Here is an 18,904-nt window from a genome sequence, read left to right as displayed (position 1 = left end):
TAACAGTGAATGTATTCAGGAACAACTTTCCATATTAGTGGAAGAAGGACGAGAAAAGGGATGATAATGTTTAATAGAATAAGATGTTTTAGGTTCACTGAGCAGAAAAAAAAATGAGGTGAATTAAAAGCCCAGACTACAATAAAGCAAGAAAACTCAACTTGGGCCCGTCAAGAACAAGACGAGCGTACCTTCAGATGGAGACTATGTTGATGCAAAAGCCAGAGGGGTGAGCCATGATTAGAATGTGTTGGTAGGTGTTTATGGATGCATATAGGTTGGGAGGGGGAAGGCGGCCTGCTTGTCAAGGCCAGAAGGTACTTCTTCAGTGGTTGGAACAGGGAATATAATATCAAGCCAGGAGGGAGGCAAGAGGGGAACTTCTTGGGATGGGCTTCAGCTCAAATGGCAGCCATTTTTAGTGTCTGGACTACCAGCAAACAACTTGGCGTTCTCCACTATCCCCACCTTGACAGCGGATGGCTAGTTCTCTCCCGAGAAAACTGATCACCAGCAAAACACAATAACCCAAGTTCAATTAAAAGTGGTCCTGATAAGCCACACAATTCTACTCAGAAGTAAATCCCACTGGGTTCAATGGGGCTTACTCCTGGGTAAGCATGCCTGCAATTTCAGCCTTGGTCCCTCTGAAAGTAAGGGGACTTGAGTTAATTACGAACTTGTTCCTCAGGCCCAGCAGGGTGAAAGTGTATTTTGCTGCACAAACTGATGCCTGGCAAGCAGTGGGGATTCCTTAATCCAACCAGCGGCGAGGGTTTTGCCGTTGCAGAGCACATGCACAAAGACACCGTTGTATGTATATACAAACATGTACATTTACAAGTTACGTACAAAATGAGAGCGCCGTGGAGTTAAAAGCGTGACCTCTGCTCCCTTGTACACACACACGACTTAAAATCTTCTCATTTCAAAGGACATTCTAGCCTAACTTTTAAACCACACCTAGATTAAAGTTTAATAGGGCCCACCAAAATTGCCTATATCGATGAGGCTCCAGCCCTCAGCAGCTGGCCTTCAAGTCTACCTATCACACATCCATTATGTGTAGAAATACTTATTGAAGTGAGGTAACTCCTAGGTCTAGGTCGACAGAACCAAGACCCTGGTTCTGATAAGGAGGGACTGAACCACACACACCCCCCCCAATGCCCGGAACAGAGAAACTGGCCTACGCGACACTTAATACTGTGCCCCAAAGCCAAAGCAAATGACCAAAGCCACAGAAACAAGAAAAAAAAGAGAGGATTCTATTCTATAATACATTGCGGTTACACATCAAGCTTACAACCACCACAAGGGACCCCTGGTGGAAAAACAACAGCAGTTTAACTAAGGGGAGAGCTCCACAGCACACCTGTCTGCCTCTCTCTGGCAGCCTTGGTGTGGATGTTTCTATGCATCTCCAGCCCTGTAGAGGAAATGGTTTTTCTTACTTGCCCAAGCCAGGCACACAAAACAGGAGGCTGTGGGAGAGGTTACGATGTCAAGGTAGGCAGGGTGCTCCTGGCAACTTTGACACAGCGGTGCTTGGCATCCGGATCGGAAGATTCCTGGTACTTTCGTAGATCGGCGCAAAAAAGAACCTGGCGAAGGAGGGCAGAGAGTCAGAATTGCGGGGGGAAACAAAACGTTTTCACGAGAGGTGGTTTGGAAATAGGCCCCCTAGAGAGGAGGAAGTAGGTTTCTGTGTGAGCCAGGTAGAGTTTTGCCAGCTGTGTCAGAAGAAGCAAATGCCAATTCTACACAAATTGGCAATTTTACACTGAGGCTGTTCTCCACGTTGGCGCTAATGTTCAGAGGAAGTACAGTATTCCACAAAAATACCAATGACTGGGGAGCATGCTCCAGCACCGGGGGGGGGGGGGGTAGAGAGCAGGCAGGGACGGAGCTGGCGTGCGTCCTGGGGGCGTGGCGCCCAGCACGGCCGGGGGGCAGCCGCAATGGCACCCCACCGGGATCACGCTGCCGGGGCGGTGCGCTCCCCCCGCACCCCTCTTCCTCCGCCAGTGCTGGGGAGGAGTGGGGAGAGCTATCGCCTCCAAGCCCTGCTTGCGAGCTTCCTGGGAGCACCTGGCTGGCCATTATGGGAAGGAAGATGCTAAACCGGGTGAGCTTTGGGTCTGGTCCAGCAGGTCTCTTGTTACGTTTTAACATAGCCTAGACCAGGCATAGGCAACCTTGGCTCTCCAGGTGTTTTGGAACTACAACTCCCATGATCCCTAGCTAACAGGGCCAGTGTTCATGGGAGTTGTAGTTCCAAAACATCTGGAGAGCCAAGGTTGCCTATGTCTGGCCTAGACGAAGTAAATATTCCCCTACAAGTCGCTGTGGCAAGAAAAGCTGGATCAGATTTACTTGTTTCTGCTTCTGAGATAATCCTCAGACACTGACCATTCACTCTGATGCCCTTAAAACAAAATCAATGAAAGCTAAGATTCTTACAATTCTGAATTACTTTACCCTCAAGCCAATTCCTGCAGTTGGACGATCTAGCTGTTCTTGTGCGTTCCCTTCTTACGCATGGCCTTGCACAAAGCCGCAGAAGAAAAAAAGAAGAGGATTTTTCACTCATTTACTCACCGCTTGTGCCCATCCAGCATATGGCCCCCACAGGCTCCGGAAGAAGTTCCCTGAAGGCAGAGCAGTCGAGAGGGCAGCCTTAGTGAGCTGGAAGGCAACAAGCTGCCTTGACAAGTGAGTGGATTGACACAACCAATTCTTCAAAGGAAGATCCCTTATACCAAGCAAGACCCGTTGGGTCCATCTAGCTGTGTACTGTCTGCCCTGCCTCTCCAGGACTGGATAAAACATGGGACTTTCTGTACTCAAAGAAGGTGTTTTACCGCCAAAACATGGCGATGTCTCTTCCTTGGCTTGCATTGGCCAGAATGCTTCCTATCTACCTACACAGATGTTCCCACCCCCGTTCTGGAGATTAGAGCCCTAATCTCTTGATATTTAGGAGAGGAGGTCCCTGACAAATCACTTGCAGCAATTGGCAATGACTGGTTCTAACTTGTTCCATAACTGAAAGGGCTCTGCTGCCCCCTGCTTTTTGGGAGGAAGGCGAGAGCGAGTTTGAGAAGCTGCAACTGAGCAGCCACAGTTGAGTGGCATCTCAGCAAACCATCAACCCCCCTATTTGATGAAGCCTCAAGCAAATGAACTGTGTATTTTCTGGCGCTTTTCTGAAGGAGTGGGCATTGCTGCCCACTTTGTCATCGTCACCTTGTTTTAAAGTTATGCCGGCAGTATACAGCAGCAAGCAGTGGGACCTAAAGGACCCCTGGACGGTTAAGTCCAGTCAAAGGAGACTATGGGGTTGCGGCACTCATCTCGCTTTTCAGGCCGAGGGAGCCGGCATTTGTCCACAGACAGCTTTCCGAGTCATGTGGCCAGAAGCACTAAACTGCTTCTGGTGCAATGAGACACCGTGATGGAAGCCAAAGCGCACAGAAATGCTGTTTAGCTTCCCGCCGCAGCGGTACCTGTTTATCCACTTGCACTGGAGTGCTTTCGAACTGCTAGGTTGGCAGGAGCTAAGACAGAGCAACGGGAGCTCACTCCGTCGTGAGGATTCAAACCTTCCGATCAGCAAGCCCAAGAGGCTCAGTGGTTTAGACCAGTGGTCCTCAACCTTGGGCCTCCAGATGTTTTTGGCCTACAACTCCCATGTTCCCTAGCTAGCAGATCAGTGGTCAGGGATGATGGGAATTGTAGTCCGAAAACAGCTGGAGGCCCAAGGTTGAGGACCACTGGTTTAGACCACAGCGCCACCCGCTGTGGCAAGGGTCCCAATGTGTAATGCAAGTCTGAGGCTGCATTCTGAACCGAAATCCAGGAAGGGGTTGGGGCTGTGCTCAGCTCTGGTTCACAAGAGGCAGGCTCCTGACCCCACTGGCCCTCACCGATCTCTCTGTGCACCCGCTCGGTCACACTGCGGGCCCCCATGCCGAGCTCTTGGCCGTAGTACCGCTTGGCAACCTGCCATATATGGGTGTCCACCGGCACGGCCTCCGCCTTGTCCAGAGACATGAGGCACACACAGTCGGCCACCTGCGAAGGGAAGCGAAGACAGTTGCACCACGATAGCGGCCTTTGTTTGCCATTGCTGGAGGACACACAGCTACAGACAGGCAGCCATGTGTCAAAGTTCAAACAGTCCCCTCCCCTACCACCCCCTTCTCTCAAAGCACAACTACAGCCCTTGTGCCATATTTATTTATTTATTTATGTATTCATTCATTCATTTCCTTCAAAATGTAGTAAGCTGCCTTTTAGGATCAAACCCGCCCGAGGTGTTTCCCAGCGTATAAATTCACAATGTGTCATTCATAATAAATTGAAAACCATGTAACAACATTAGCACATAGCAAGAACCAGCAGTATTAAGTGGGGTAGGAGAGCTTGAAGATAATGCCAATATATTTCATATTTCACACCTGGCAACCAATGCCAAAATATACATCTGTACGACTCGCCCAAATATGGCCATAAAACCTTAATTCTCTTCCCCTTTAATCAGCGAAATGAGGCATCCTTAAGGCCTAACTATCATTTTAATATATCAGTACAAGAATGAGAAGCAAATTTCAAATACATTAATATTCAACTCTGGGGGGCTTAATTTGGTCAGAATTGAGTATACACTTCCAGAATTAACGCTAAATACATTAAAGGTAAAGGTAAAGGGACCCCTGACCATTAGGTCCAGTCGTGACCGACTCTGGGGTTGCGCGCTCATCTCACATTATTGGCCGAGGGAGCCGGCGTATAGCTTCCAGGTCAAGTGGCCAGCATGACAAAGCCGCTTCTGGCAAACCAGAGCAGCACATGGAAACGCCGTTTACCTTCCCGCTGTAGCGGTTCTTATCTAATTGCATTTTGACGTGCTTTCGAACTGCTAGGTTGGCAGGAGCTGGGACCAAGCAACGGGAGCTCACCCCGTCACAAGGATTCGAACCGCCGACCTTCTGATCAGCAAACCCTAGGCTCAGTGATTTAACCACAGCACCACCTGGGTCCCATTTACTTCTGGTAAATGAGCCCCCTTAGCTGTTAGAGGGCTGTGAAAATTTGCGTCCTGGGCTTTTTAGACTTGTCTACCCAGGGACCCAGGTGGCGCTGTGGGTTAAACCACAGAGTCTAGGGCTTGCTGATCAGAAGGTTGGCGGTTCGAATACCTGCAATGGGGTGAGCTCCCGTTGCTCGGTCCCAGCTCCTGCCCACCTAGCAGTTCGAAAGCACATCAAAGTGCAAGTAGATAAATAGGTACCGCTCCGGCGGGAAGGTAAATGGCGTTTCTGTGCGCTGCTCTGGTTCGCCAGAAGCAGCTTTGTCATGCTGGCCACATGACCCGGAAGCTGTCTGTGGACAAACATCGGCTCCCTCGGCCTATAGAGCAAGATGAGCGCCGCAACCCCAGAGTCGGACACGACTGGACCTGATGGTCAAGGGCGCCTTTACCTTTACCCATGTATTATGTGAAATCAAAGGGGCACATTGGTTGCAAGATGTGTGGTCCCCCCCCCTCCTACCCTACTATAACACAAATCAGGAACAACATTCAGCCCGGAAAGAACAATAAAATAAAATACAACTATTGTTAAAATTATCAACACCATCTTCAAACTTGTTAGTTTGCTTGTTACATGAAGGTCTCCAATTGACTTTCAACGCATTGAAAACATAAAATACAATACGCCGTAGAAGCAGAATGAAACAAGCCCTGTAAAAGCCACAGGAACGTTGGGTAGCACGCTTAGTAACTAAACAGCATCAACCCCAAGTCTTTACCTGGCACCCAAAAGATGTTAACAGAGGCGCCAGGTGGGCAACAATAACAGAGGGATAAGGCACCTAATTTGTACTCACCTTGGCTCCCACTCCAGGCAGCGTACACAAGGCATGTCGAGCCTGTTCATAAGGAACAGCTCTCAATTGCTGCAATCCGGCAGCACCACCAAGCGTCTTCAGAACAGCGCGGGCACTCTCGCTAACAAACCTCGCCCGATATCCGAAACCAAGGTCCCGCAGCCGGGCTTCTGTGTCTGCTCCTGCAACAGGACACCCAAAGAAGGATGGCACCCTTTTGAAGAAACGCTACGGCCGTCTAGACTCTAAGACGTATGTCTGGCAGCCATTATTATTTCCTAAAAGAAATGGCTAACACAACATTGGTCAATTAACCAGTCCTCTAAAAGAAAAGAAGAACGCACAGCTTGCAGGTCAGCTACGAAGCAATGCCACTGTAACACGCATGCTCCACATGCCAAAAAACAAATATATTAATCCCATGTATCTATGTGGAACCTATTCATCGACACCATAATGACTGATGAACCAAGTATACTTGAGGGGGGGAAAATAAGTTTATCTATTTACATATGTACTACATAGTTCTGCAACCTTAATTATATATTTTTGTTATTTTGTTATTGTTTTCCTGTTTTTTAATGCTTTTAATGTTTTTTTTCTTTTTCTCTTCTCTTTCTTATTTAATTTAACTCACTGCAATACTCTCAATAAAACACAAATAAACAAACAAAATTAATTCCGTGTATCCAAATGGAATTTGTTATAGGCTATCCTTTCCTAAGCCTCGGGAGATTTACCCTGCTTAAACCAACATTAAGGCAAAAAGGCAAAGGACCCCTGGACGGTTATGTCCAGTCAAAGGCGACTAGGGGTGTGGTCATAGGTGCCAAATTCAGGATTGAAAAATCTGGGATCAGCAGCGCCGCGGCACCGGAAGTAGCTTCTACGCACTGGACATGTGTAGAAGCTACTTCCGATGCCACTGTGCCCATTTCCAAAATGTCCGCAGTGCCAGAAGTCGCTTCTACGTACTTCCAGACATGTGTAGAAGCGACTTCTGGCGCTGCAAACATTTTGGAAATGGGCACAGCGGCATCGGAAGTCACTTCTACGCATGTCCGGAAGTGCGTAGAAGCGACTTCTGGTGCCGGCGCGGCACCTGAAGAACATGGCCGCTGGCAGGAGCTCCGTAATCCGGGGGAATACGGGGTATTTTGCCATTCAGGACACCTGCGGGAAACGGTAAGAAAATACGGGGGTTTCCCGGGGAAAACGGGGTACTTGGCAGCTATGGGTGTGGTGCTTGTCTTGCTTCCTTCCTGCCGCAGCAGTACCCATTTATCTACTTGCACTGGCGTGCTTTCAAACTGCTAGGCTGGCAGGAGCTCGGACAGAGCAACGGGAGCTCACCCAGTCATGAGGATTCGAACTGCCAATCTTCAGACCGGCAAGCCCAAGAGGCTCAGTGGTTTAGACCATAGCGCCACTCGCTCCCTTTTTAGTCTCTCAAAAGAATGTCAGCCAATCCTCCACAGGAGGCCCCTTTGGATAATTCCATACATCAGCGATCTCAGTTTCTGCAACGGTCAATAAATTTGCCGTCTTTACTCGAGAAGCAGCGCCAACAAAGGCAGCAGGTAAAAGCTACTCAAGGCAAAGATTTCATAGCACGTCGCCATATTCCATGCACAGTTGTTAAGGGACAGTAACCTCCCTGCAGTTTGAGTCCAGATTCCTCTTGGGTCACCCAGGAAGAGCATCCTTACCTGCCATTGCCTGCAGCGAGGGGAATGCGTGGTACGTCTTGGTGTCCAGCTGACAGAGGCGGCGCCCAAAGACCTGGCACAGATGCTGGATCATGTTGGTGATGCGCGACAAATGGTTGTTGGAGGTGCAGATGAAGGAGAAGAGGCATTCTACGGGGTCCTGTCGCAGCACCCGTACCCCTGAGAAGACAAGAAGAAGAAGAGTTTGGATTGGATATCCCTCTTTATCACTACCCAAGGAGTCTCAAAGCGGCTAACATTTTCCTTTCCCTTCCTCCCCCACAACAAACACTCTGTGAGGTGAGTGAGGCTGAGAGACTTCAGAGAAGTGTGACTAGCCCAAGGTCACCCAGCAGCTGCATGTGGAGGAGCAGGGAAGCGAACCCAGTTCCCCAGATTACGAGTCTACCGCTATTATTATTATTATTATTATTATTATTATTATTATTATTATAGAAAAGAAAATTTTATTAGATTAAAACAATCCATACAATCCATCTTGTACATTGATTTCAAAGAAAATACACTATATTTCAAAGAAATACAAACAAAAAATATAATACAATACAGCACCCTCCCACCATTCCCCCCCCCGCCCCACCGCTCTTAACCACCACACTACGCTGACTCTTGCTGACAAGAGGGTGGGAGGGAGGCAACAAACACCCACCTAACTGATAGAGCTCGAAACACACACACACACACACTTTTCAAATAAGCTGAAAAGAGTGCCCCCAGATTGATGACTCTCAGTGGCTAAGTGCCACTGGCTAAGGGCCATTCATTATCAGGTACAGGGCGTTTTAAACACCCCCCCCCAAAAAAAAAACAAAGTTTCTAGTCCCTGAGGCAGCAAACCAGGGTTGAAGACACGTAGGCAACATACAGGTGAAACTCAGAAAATTAGAATATCTTCGAAAAGTGCATTTATTTCAGTAATGCAACTTAAAAGGTGAAACCAATATATGAGATACAGTAGATGCATGACATGCAAAGCAAGATATGTCAAGCCTTTATTTGTAATTGTAATTATTTGTCGTTAGGCGGGTCAATGATAAATGAAATGTAATAGCGATGTTTACTTTTTGTATTCTTGTAACTATTTGTTTTATTACTGTGGAATTTCCAGAAGAAAGCATTTGTAAAAATTAAAAGAGAGAAAAAAATAAGTTGCATTACTGAAATAAATGCACTTTTCGGCGATATTCTAATTTCCCGAGTTTCACCTGGATTGTGAAATACAAGAAGCATATTCCTTGCGGAGAGGGAAGAAGAGGCCAAGTAGGCTTGTGGTTTGTTGGCCTGAAAGGGGAATCCAGGACCTCCTCAAAATCTTCCATTAAAAGCAGAAGACTTTTAGCAAAAATTAGCAAAAATTAGCAAACTGAGCAAATGTACCTAGTTGGCATTATTTATACAAGTACTGTAATGAGATTTAACTTATTGTTGGTGCTGGATAGAGGTGACTTTGCAGCAGATTTCTGGACTTTTCAAATGTGGCAGTAGAAAGTCGTCGTTGCAAACACTAGGGCTACATATAGCGATCAGAACAATAGACTCCTTCTTTAGCATTGCTTGTCTGCATGTATCCAAAGACCTTGCTGCAGCCAGAAGGACAAGGCATGTTATTCCCTTAAAATAAGAAGGGGGAAATGAACTTAAAATGATTGGGAGTCCAAGTCTCACACCTGCTTCTGTGTGAAAATGTGTGCATTTGGGATTGTGCGATGCACTCCTGACGTAGCTCTAGTAGTCCCAGGTAAAGGAAACACCAAAAAGACCAAGGCCACCTGCCTCCGTCTCCTGAGATGTGCTGGTGAACTAACTAACTGGGGAAAACCGCACCCACTCCTCTCTCTCTCTCCCCCATCACGTAAGTTATCCTTCACTCGTGCCATCACAGTTAATCGAGTTGCAATGGCACCCTGAACCTCACCTACCTGGGAACTTGATGGCCACTTCTCGGAAATGAGAGTCCACATAGGACCAGCCCTGGTACAACGCAGACAAGTTGACATGCAGCTGGAAATAATCCTGGAGGATTTGTGAGGGAGTCAGCCCGTCCGTCCCCCGGACCAGCTCTCCTGACAAATGGCCGCCCGGGCGCTCGCTGGTACCAGCACGGATGGCTTCGGGCTGCGCTTGCTTCCTGCCTTTCTTCAGCGGTGGCTCAGAGAGGCTGTCTTCTTCTCTGCTTCCGTCCTCCTTCTCCTCTTCATGAACCGTGTACCAGAGCTGTTCTTCGGACTGGGTGAGGGTCCAGACACGTCCTGCCAGCACACCAGTCCAGTAGCCAGGGCTGGTTTCGGACCACCTGAGAGGAACGCAAGGCTAGTTAGCAGCAGGGACAGACCGACTACAGTTTGGAGAAGCTAACCCAGCCCTTCCTCCGCCTTTCCCTTCACGCTCCAGAAGGTGGCAAGACCTGGGTCTTTGGAGTCACAAGGCCCGTCACCACCTCACAGCCACAGAATCAGAGAGCCATGCTACGCTATCCTACAGTACATTTCCGCCAACTACACGGTGCCTTGTTTCACACGCACACTCTTCTGACACCAAATGCGTCCCCCCAAGCTGCAAAAAATGGCTCCTTTATTAACTTTCTATTCAGCATTGTATCCTCCGAGTTCTGTAGCAGCCCAAAGGGATAATAACATCCTAGGCAGGTGATGTTCTGGGGTCCTGTGATCCTTCACAAAGGAATTCAAATAACTGAGAAAGATTTGCTTATTCTACTTCATGAAGACCTGTATTTGATTAGAAGCAGGACATTTGTTTTCTGCTGCTCCAGAGAAGTGGACACGGAGCAATGGATTCAAACTACAAGAAAGAAGATTCCACCTAAACATTAGAAAGAACTCCCTGACAGTAAGAGCTGTTCGGCAGTGGAATTTGCTACCAAGGAGTGTGGTGGAGTCTCCTTCTTTGGAGGTCTTTAAGCAGAGGCTTGACAGGCATATGTCAAGAATGCTTTGATGGTGTTTCCTGCTCGGCAGGGGGTTGGACTGGATGGCCCTTGTGGTCTCTTCCAACTCTATGATTCTATGATTCTATGGTTTGCGGTTTTTTTAAAAGAACTGAATCAAAACACTATTGATCAATAATGCAGACTTTTGGAAGCTATGTACTCAGACCACCTGGCTCTGTAGTGGTAGGCAGTAGCTTCCCATAGATTCACAAATAAAGCCTTTTCCAGCTCCTACCTGGAGATGCTGGAGGATAAAAACATACCAAGAGGCCTGTTGGATCAGGCCAAAGGCCCATCTAGTCCAGCATCCTGTTCACACAGTGGCCAAGCAGATGCCTGGGGGGAAATAGGGAAGCAGGACCTGAGTGCAAAAGCACTCTCCCCTCCTGTGGTTTCCACCAACTGGTGTTCAGAAGCATTACTGCCTGGCAGTGGAGGAGGAACATTTCCACTGTAGCTAGTAGCCGCCGATAGCCCTATACTCCATGCATTTCTCTAATCCTCTTTCAAGTCATTCAAGTTGTGGGGCTGCCACTAACAGCCAGAGGTCCACTGGAAGCCCACAAGCAGGTCCCTAGCACAAGAGCACTGTTCCTACTTGTGATTCCCAACAACTCCCCTTCATGGATCAATGCCTTGTCGTGGCGAAGGGGCTTGAATAACTCAGAGAAGCTATGAGCTATGCCATGCAGGGCCACCCAAGATGGACAGGTCATAGTGGAGAGTTTTGACTAAACGTGATCCACCTGGAGAAGGAACTGGCAAGCCACTCCAGTATCCCTGCCAAGAAAACTCCATGGACAAAGACAACAGGCATATAAAAGTTATGACGCTGGAAGATGAGCCCCTCAGGTCGGAAGGCGTCCAACATGCTACTGAGGAAGAGCGGAGGACAAGTACAAGTAGATTCAGAGCTGATGAAAGTCCGATGCTGTAAAGAAAAATATTGCATAGGAACCTGGAATGTAAGAACCATGAATGGAGGTAAGCTGGATGGGAATCAAGAGATAAAAGGGAATCAAGAGATAAAAGGAACAACTGGCAAGTTTGGCCTTGGAGTTCAAAATGAAGCAGGGCAAAGGCTAATAGAGTTCTGTCAAGAGAACAAGCTGGTCATCACAAACACTCTCTTCCAACAACACAAGAGACGACTCTACACATGGATATCACCAAATGGGCAGCATCGAAATCAGATTGATTATATTGATTATATTCTCTGCAGCCAAAGATGGAGAAGCTCTATACAGTCAGCAAAAACAAGACCTGGAGCTGACTGTAACTCAGATCATCAGCTTCTTATAGCAAAATTCCAGCTTAAACTGAAGAAAGTAGGAAAAACCACTGGGCCATACAATCTGAATCAAATCCCTTATGAATACACAGTGGAAGTGAGGAACAGGTTTAAGGATTTAGATTTGGTGGACAGAGTGCCTGAAGAACTATGGATGGAGGCTCGTAACATTATACAGGAGGCAGCAACGAAAACCATCCCAAGGAAAAGGAAATGCAAGAAAGCAAAATGGCTGTCCAACGAGGCCTTACAAATAGCGGAGGAGAGGAGGCAAGCAAAATGCAAGGGAAATAGGGAAAGATACAGGAAACTGAATGCAGATTTCCAAAAAACAGCAAGGAGAGACAAGAGGGTCTTCTTAAATGAGCAATGCAAAGAAATAGAGGAAAACAATAGAATGGGGAAAACCAGAGATCTGTTCAAGAAAATTGGAGATATGAAAGGAACATTTCGTACAAAGAATACCATAATCAAGGACAAAAGTGGTAAGGACCTAACAGAAGCAGAAGACATCAAGAAGAGGTGGCAAGAATACACAGAGGAATTATACCAGAAAGATATGGAAGTCTCGTACACCCCAGGTAGTGTGGTTGCTGACCTTGAGCCAGACATCTTGGAGAGTGAAGTCAAATGGGCCTTAGAAAGCACTGCTAATAACAAGGCCAGTGGAAGTGATGATATTCCAGCTGAACTATTTAAAATTTTAAAAGATGATGCTGTTAAGGTGCTACACCCAATATGCCAGCAAGTTTGGAAAACTCAGCAATGGCCAGAGGATTGGAGAAGATCAGTCTACATCCCAATTCCAAAGAAGGGCAGTGCCAAAGAATGCTCCAACTACCGCACAATTGCGCTCATTTCACACGCTAGCAAGGTTATGCTTAAAATTCTACAAGGCAGGCTTAGGCAGTATGTGGACCGAGAACTCCCAGAAGTGCAAGCTGGATTTTGAAAGGGCAGAGGAACCAGAGACCAAATAGCAAACATGCGCTGGATTATGGAGAAAGCTAGAGAGTTCCAGAAAAACGTCTACTTCTGCTTCATTGACTATGCAAAAGCCTTTGACTGTGTCGACCACAGCAAACTTTGGCAAGTTCTTAAAGAAATGGGAGTGCCTGATCACCTCATCTGTCTCCTGAGAAATCTCTATGTGGGACAAGAAGCTACAGTTAGAACTGGATATGGAACAACTGATTGGTTCAAAATTGGGAAAGGAGTACGACAAGGTTGTATATTGTCTCCCTGCTTATTTAACTTATATGCAGAATTCATCATGCGAAAGGCTGGACTAGATGAATCCCAAGCCGGAATTAAGATTGCCGGAAGAAATATCAACAACCTCAGATATGCAGATGACACAACCTTGATGGCAGAAAGCGAGGAGGAATTAAAGAATCTTTTAATGAGGGTGAAAGAGGAGAGCGCAAAATATGGTCTGAAGCTCAACATCAAAAAAACCAAGATCATGGCCACTGGTCCCATCACCTCCTGGCAAATAGAAGGGGAAGAAATGGAGGCAGTGAGAGATTTTACTTTCTTGGGCTCCTTGATCACTGCAGATGGTGACAGCAGTCACGAAATTAAAAGACGCCTACTTCTTGGGAGAAAAGCAATGACAAACCTAGACAGCATCTTAAAAAGCAGAGACATCACCTTGCCGACAAAGGTCCGTATAGTTAAAGCTATGGTTTTCCCAGTAGCGATGTATGGAAGTGAGAGCTGGACCATAAAGAAGGCTGATCGCTGAAGAATTGATGCTTTTGAATTATGGTGCTGGAGGAGACTCTTGAGAGTCCCATGGACTGCAAGAAGATCAAACCTATCCATTCTTAAGGAAATCAGCCCTGAGTGCTCCCTGGAAGGACAGATCGTGAAGCTGAGGCTCCAATACTTTGGCCACCTCATGAGAAGAGAAGAATCCTTGAAGAAGACCCTGATGTTGGGAAAGATTGAGGGCACTAGGAGAAGGGGACGACAGAGGACAAGATGGTTGGACAGTGTTCTCGAAGCTACGAACATGAGTTTGACCAAACTGCGGGAGGCAGTGCAAGAGAGGAGTGCCTGGCGTGCTATGGTCCATGGGGTCACGAAGAGTCGGACACGACTAAACGACTAAACAACAACATAGTCGTACCTTGGTTGTCGAACACCTTGGTACTCATACGTTTCAGTTCCTAAACGACTGAAAACAGAAAGTGAGTGTTTCGGTTTCTGAACATTTTTTCGGAAGCCGAACATCTGATAAGGCTTCCACTATCATTTCTGGCGCACCTGCACAATTGGAAACTAATCGAACGGACTTCCGGAACACATTCTGTTCGAAAACCAAGGTACGGCTGTATGAGGTTCTAACGCTGATCACAGCTGCTTTCCGCAGATGGTTGTGGGGAGCAGGAGAGAAGTGGAGTTAAAGCTGCAATCCTAACTTCACCTATCCGGGAGTAAGCCCCACTGAATTCAATAGGACGTACTTCTGAGTAGACACTGTTAGAATCAGGGCTTTTCCCCCAGGGGGGACTCACAGGAGCTCAGTTCCAGCACCTCTCAGGTGGCTGCCATTGCTGTTCTAAGAAAGGTGTTCATGGTGAGTTCCAGCACCTTTTTCTAGAAAAAAACAGCCCTGGTTAGAATTGTGCAGTAGCCCACCAGTCTATATAAGTGTCCACTTTTTCAAAGCGGATTCTCTCTCCCCTTCCGAATAATTAAAAAAGAGAGCAGTTGCCATAATAAGTAAGCAACCCATCCTTTGCAAGCCTGTGGCCAGGATGCAAAGAATTTGCAGGCGGCGGGCAGGTGATCTTGAGGTTCCGTGGGGGAAACACAATGGTGCTTTGCTGAAAGCGCAATGCAGAGCAATCGGCAAGAGGGCAGAGTTGGCCATATTTATATATGGAGGCTTTTTTTGTGCCTTTCGGACGCGCAGCTTCATCTCCATCTCCATCTCCATGCCAACGAGGAAAAGCTGCACTGCACAAGAGCCTTGCAGAAAGAGGAGAGAGAGAAGGCGGCAACCCAAGGGAGGGCGAGCAGGCATTGGGGGGGGGGCAGCAAGAGAGGGGCACCTTGGAATACAAGGGAGGGAGCAAGAGATTGGCGGGGTGGGGGGTGGACGGGACACCCTTTCTAGCAGGCTCCCATTCTGCGCTCGGGAGCCGCCAGGGGGCGCACTAACCGGAAGGTCTGCCCGCCACAGAGCACCAGGTCGAGGCGGAGTTGGGCGCGCGGGCAAGGCAGGGAGCGCCAGGGGGTAGCGCGAGGCAGCGGGGCCGGGCGAGAGTCCATGCCGTTGCTTCTGCTGCTGCAGCTTCCGCCGCCGCCGCCTTCGGGGTGGACGCGGGGATGCTGCTCCTGCCGCAGGCGCCGCCGTTGCAGCAGCAGCTGAGCGCGAGACCAGAGCAGCTCCGAAGCCCGCAAAATCACCATAGAGTTCTTGTTGGTTTCCCTCCCCCCCACCGCCCCCCTCGCTCTCCACCGAGTTCGGAGGAGGGATCGCGCAGGTGTAGACGTAGCTCCGGCGCTGCCCGCTCTAGGCCGCTGGGGCATTCTCTGTGGCTCGAGTGGGCGGAAGTACTGGTCCGGGAGGCGTCCCTGAGAAGCCCGTTCCTGCGCCTGGGAGTTGGGCGGGCGCAGCGAGCTAGGCCTCTCAGGAGAAATGGCCACAAAATGGGAGGGAGGGGAGGTTGCTTTCCCCCCGCCCAGGTCTGTTATATATCTAGTAATATCTAGTAAATATTACACTCTACCTGTTACACTATATCTATTTATCTGTAGTTTGAGATAGATAGTATTTTCTATATCTTTTATCCATATGGCCACAACATGGACAGATGGTTGGGGAAGTCCTTTCTCTCTGCTTACCCCATTCAATACACTGTATATCTATTGCTGAAAGTCCCGCAGTGGAGACCATAATAATAATAATAATAATAATAATAATAATAATAATAATAATAATTTGTTATTTATACCTCGCCCATCTGGCTGGGTTTTCCCCAGCCACTCTGGGCGACTCCCAACAGATTATTAAAAACACGATAAAAACTCTTGTAAGAGTTTGCCTTCAGGCTGAAACCAAATAAAATTCATATCTCCCACCCGAAAGAGAAGTGTGAATTGGCACTTGGGCTTCCTTTTCTCAAATCAAGGTTGTGGTGCACACCCCGTTGGGAAAGGGGTTTGTGTCCACGTTACTGCCACCACCCAAGATACAATTCCGCACTGAAAAGACACTCTGAAGCATCGCTTCTCATCAAGTCTCTTTCACAGACTTGTTGGTCCCACAGACCTGAATGCAGATCAGGTTGTGAGATGGGGGATGAAATAGCAATTTGGGGGGGGGGGCTTGAAGACCCAGAGAAGGAAGGGTTCTGACCCAGGAGGAGTCCAAGAACCTCAGCAAGAGGTACAAATTAGGAGCTCTTACTGACAGCGAAATGACAGAGACCACACCAGGACTTCCTAAAAAGCAAGGCAATTTGTTGTTGTTGTTGTTTAGTCGTTTAGTCGTGTCCGACTCTTCGTGACCCCATGGACCATAGCATGCCAGGCACTCCTGTCTTGCACTGCCTCCCACAGTTTGGTCAAACTCATGTTGGTAGCTTCGAGAACACTGTCCAACCATCTCGTCCTCTGTCGTCCCCTTCTCCTAGTGCCCTCAATCTTTCCCAACATCAGGGTCTTTTCCAAGGATTCTTCTCTTCTCATGAGGTGGCCAAAGTATTGGAGCCTCAGCTTCAGGATCTGTCCTTCCAATGAGCACTCAGGGCTGATTTCCTTAAGAATGGATAGGTTTAATCTTCTTGCAGTCCATGGGACTCTCAAGAGTCTCCTCCAGCACCATAATTCAAAAGCGATTTATTCTAAGACAAAATAAAAAGCTGTTGCAACAGCGGTTCCGCTCTCAAGTAGCAAGATGGAGTGAAGAACCCAGAACAAAGGATTTCCCCGACTTTTATAGTTTTTCTTCACTGAGTTGTGTATTGGTGTCATTATTATTAGACAAGCTAGATGGCGTTGTGGTAAATGGGAAAGGAGGCAAGTTACATTTTAGCAATACAGACAGATACAAGTTTATATGGACGTGAGTGAAACACTTAAAAGTCTTGACATTTCCAGTATATATAAAAGAATACATTCACAGCCATAGCTTTCTTTTTATACATTCAATAACATAAACCTTTCTATAAGACCATAGTTTTATTGGATCAGAAAAAGGATTTTAGGTTCCCAATATCTTCTTTTTGGGAAGGAATGCTTTGACGTGGAGATTTAGCCAGGAGGGTGGAGGGTGGAAATACCAGTGTTGCGAGACCCTATTTACTTAAGGCATTTATTTGGAGAGATTGTAAGGGTGCTTAGGTGAGACTTATGCAAAAGGGAGGTGGGGGCGTTTCCCGGAGACAGTCTGGATTGGGGATTTTCCTCTCCCTCCCTCAAGGAATGACCCTTCCTTGGCCCTTATCCCTGGTCTGGAAAATGGCTCCTGTCATGACAAGGAAGCGTTCCCCTCTCTGTACATTTGTCATCTCATGAGTGCAATGTATAGCGTTCAATTCTCTACAACAGGGACAAAGTAGGAGAAATTATGTTGCTGTTGGAAATGTGGAGATTCAATTCCTAAAACACGCCATGTACAGTGTGCAAGAATTAGTTAAGATGATTGGAAGGCTCTCCATAGAATAAAGTGGGTTTTTGTTGTTTAGTCGTTTAGTCGTGTCCGACTCTTCGTGACCCCATGGACCATAGCACACCAGGCACTCCTCTCTTGCACTGCCTCCCGCAGTTTGGTCAAACTCATGTCTCGTAGCTTCGAGAACACTGTCCAACCATCTCGTCCTCTGTCGCCCCCTTCTCCTAGTGCCCTCCATCTTTCCCAACATCAAGGTCTTTCCCAAGGATTCTTCTCTTCTCATGAGGTGGCCAAAGTATTGGAGCCTCAGCTTCACAATCTGTCCTTCCAGTGAGCACTCAGGGCTGATTTCCTTAAGAATGGATAGGTTTGATCTTCTTGCAGTCCATGGGACTCTCAAGTGGGTTTTTAAAAAGTGCTATTTTTTAAAGGCTGTAGTGACTTTCAGCATCACTATCCCAAAATGTGGCTCAGAGAATGATCTGATGCACTTCTACTGCTGAATGAATCTAACCACGCCTGGTTTTGTGAGCTGCCAGGATGGGAGGCCCCTTGAGAACCATATACACCGGTATATAAACTGCTTTGAGCTCCCTGGAGTGAGCGGGGTAAGAGCAACATAGCGTTTGTTAAAAAAAGGTACCTTATCCATGTTGTTTCTGGTGGTTACTTTTTTAAAAAAGGAAATGAGGTTACCAAAATCACTCCTACAACAGCACTTGGGCACATCTTGTTAGTGCTAAATGAACAGAAAATAATGGCAGCAGTGGTGTTTTTACCCTGGCAGTAGAGTTGACTCCTGTCAACCTAGCAGTTCGAAAGCACGTCAAAATGCAAGTAGATAAATAGGAACCGCTACAGCGGGAAGGTAAACGGCGTTTCCATGTGCTGCTCTGGTTTACCAGAAGCGGCTTTGTCATGCTGGCCACATGACCTGGAAGCTATACGCCGGCTCCCTCGGCCAATAATGCGAGATGAGAGCGCAACCCCAGAGTCGGTCACGACTGGACCTAATGGTCAGGGGTCCCTTTACCTTTAGAGTTGACTCTAGCTACACAACTCCATGCTTTCAGACCAAGAATGGACTAAAGTATAGAAAAGGCAGGAGAACATGAAAAAGCAAAACACTTTCCCTCATCTCTTCTGGTAACAAGAAAGAAAGAAAGAGAGAGAAAACAAGACACCGTTGGTTCCAAAAGAGCCATTTTATTTTCTAAGAATTGATAGAGATCTTCTTCCTCCAAAATAAATACAAGTACAAATGCCCACCCGGCTGCAGCAGAAAGAAGAGCCGGGGGCCTACAGGGCATGGGGGGGGGGGGATCAGGCAGAGCCAGGTTCCAAAAAGCTATAGTATCAAAATGTGCGAGTGAGAAGACAGCGGCCCTGCTCTGCAGAGTGTCGGTAGGACT

The 18,904-nt window shown here is 47.5% G+C and overlaps 1 protein-coding gene across 1 annotated transcript; it reads right to left on the bottom strand.

The window, feature by feature from the left end:
- Nucleotides 1-7: 7 nt before the first annotated feature.
- Nucleotides 8-15,334, bottom strand: OGG1 (8-oxoguanine DNA glycosylase). Its single transcript, XM_035106894.2, has 7 exons — nt 15,036-15,334; nt 9,545-9,918; nt 7,605-7,784; nt 5,896-6,077; nt 3,930-4,077; nt 2,602-2,651; nt 8-1,604 (listed from the first exon to the last, which is right to left on the bottom strand). Exons 1-7 carry the CDS (start codon nt 15,284-15,286, stop codon nt 1,497-1,499), a joined length of 1,293 nt encoding a protein of 430 aa, XP_034962785.1. The 5' UTR covers nt 15,287-15,334; the 3' UTR covers nt 8-1,496.
- Nucleotides 15,335-18,904: the final 3,570 nt, after the last annotated feature.

The sequence above is a fragment of the Zootoca vivipara genome, chromosome 2, assembly GCF_963506605.1.
Source record: "Zootoca vivipara chromosome 2, rZooViv1.1, whole genome shotgun sequence".
Classification (NCBI taxonomy): domain Eukaryota; kingdom Metazoa; phylum Chordata; class Lepidosauria; order Squamata; family Lacertidae; genus Zootoca; species Zootoca vivipara.
This window is presented reverse-complemented; position numbering and strand designations above follow the sequence as displayed.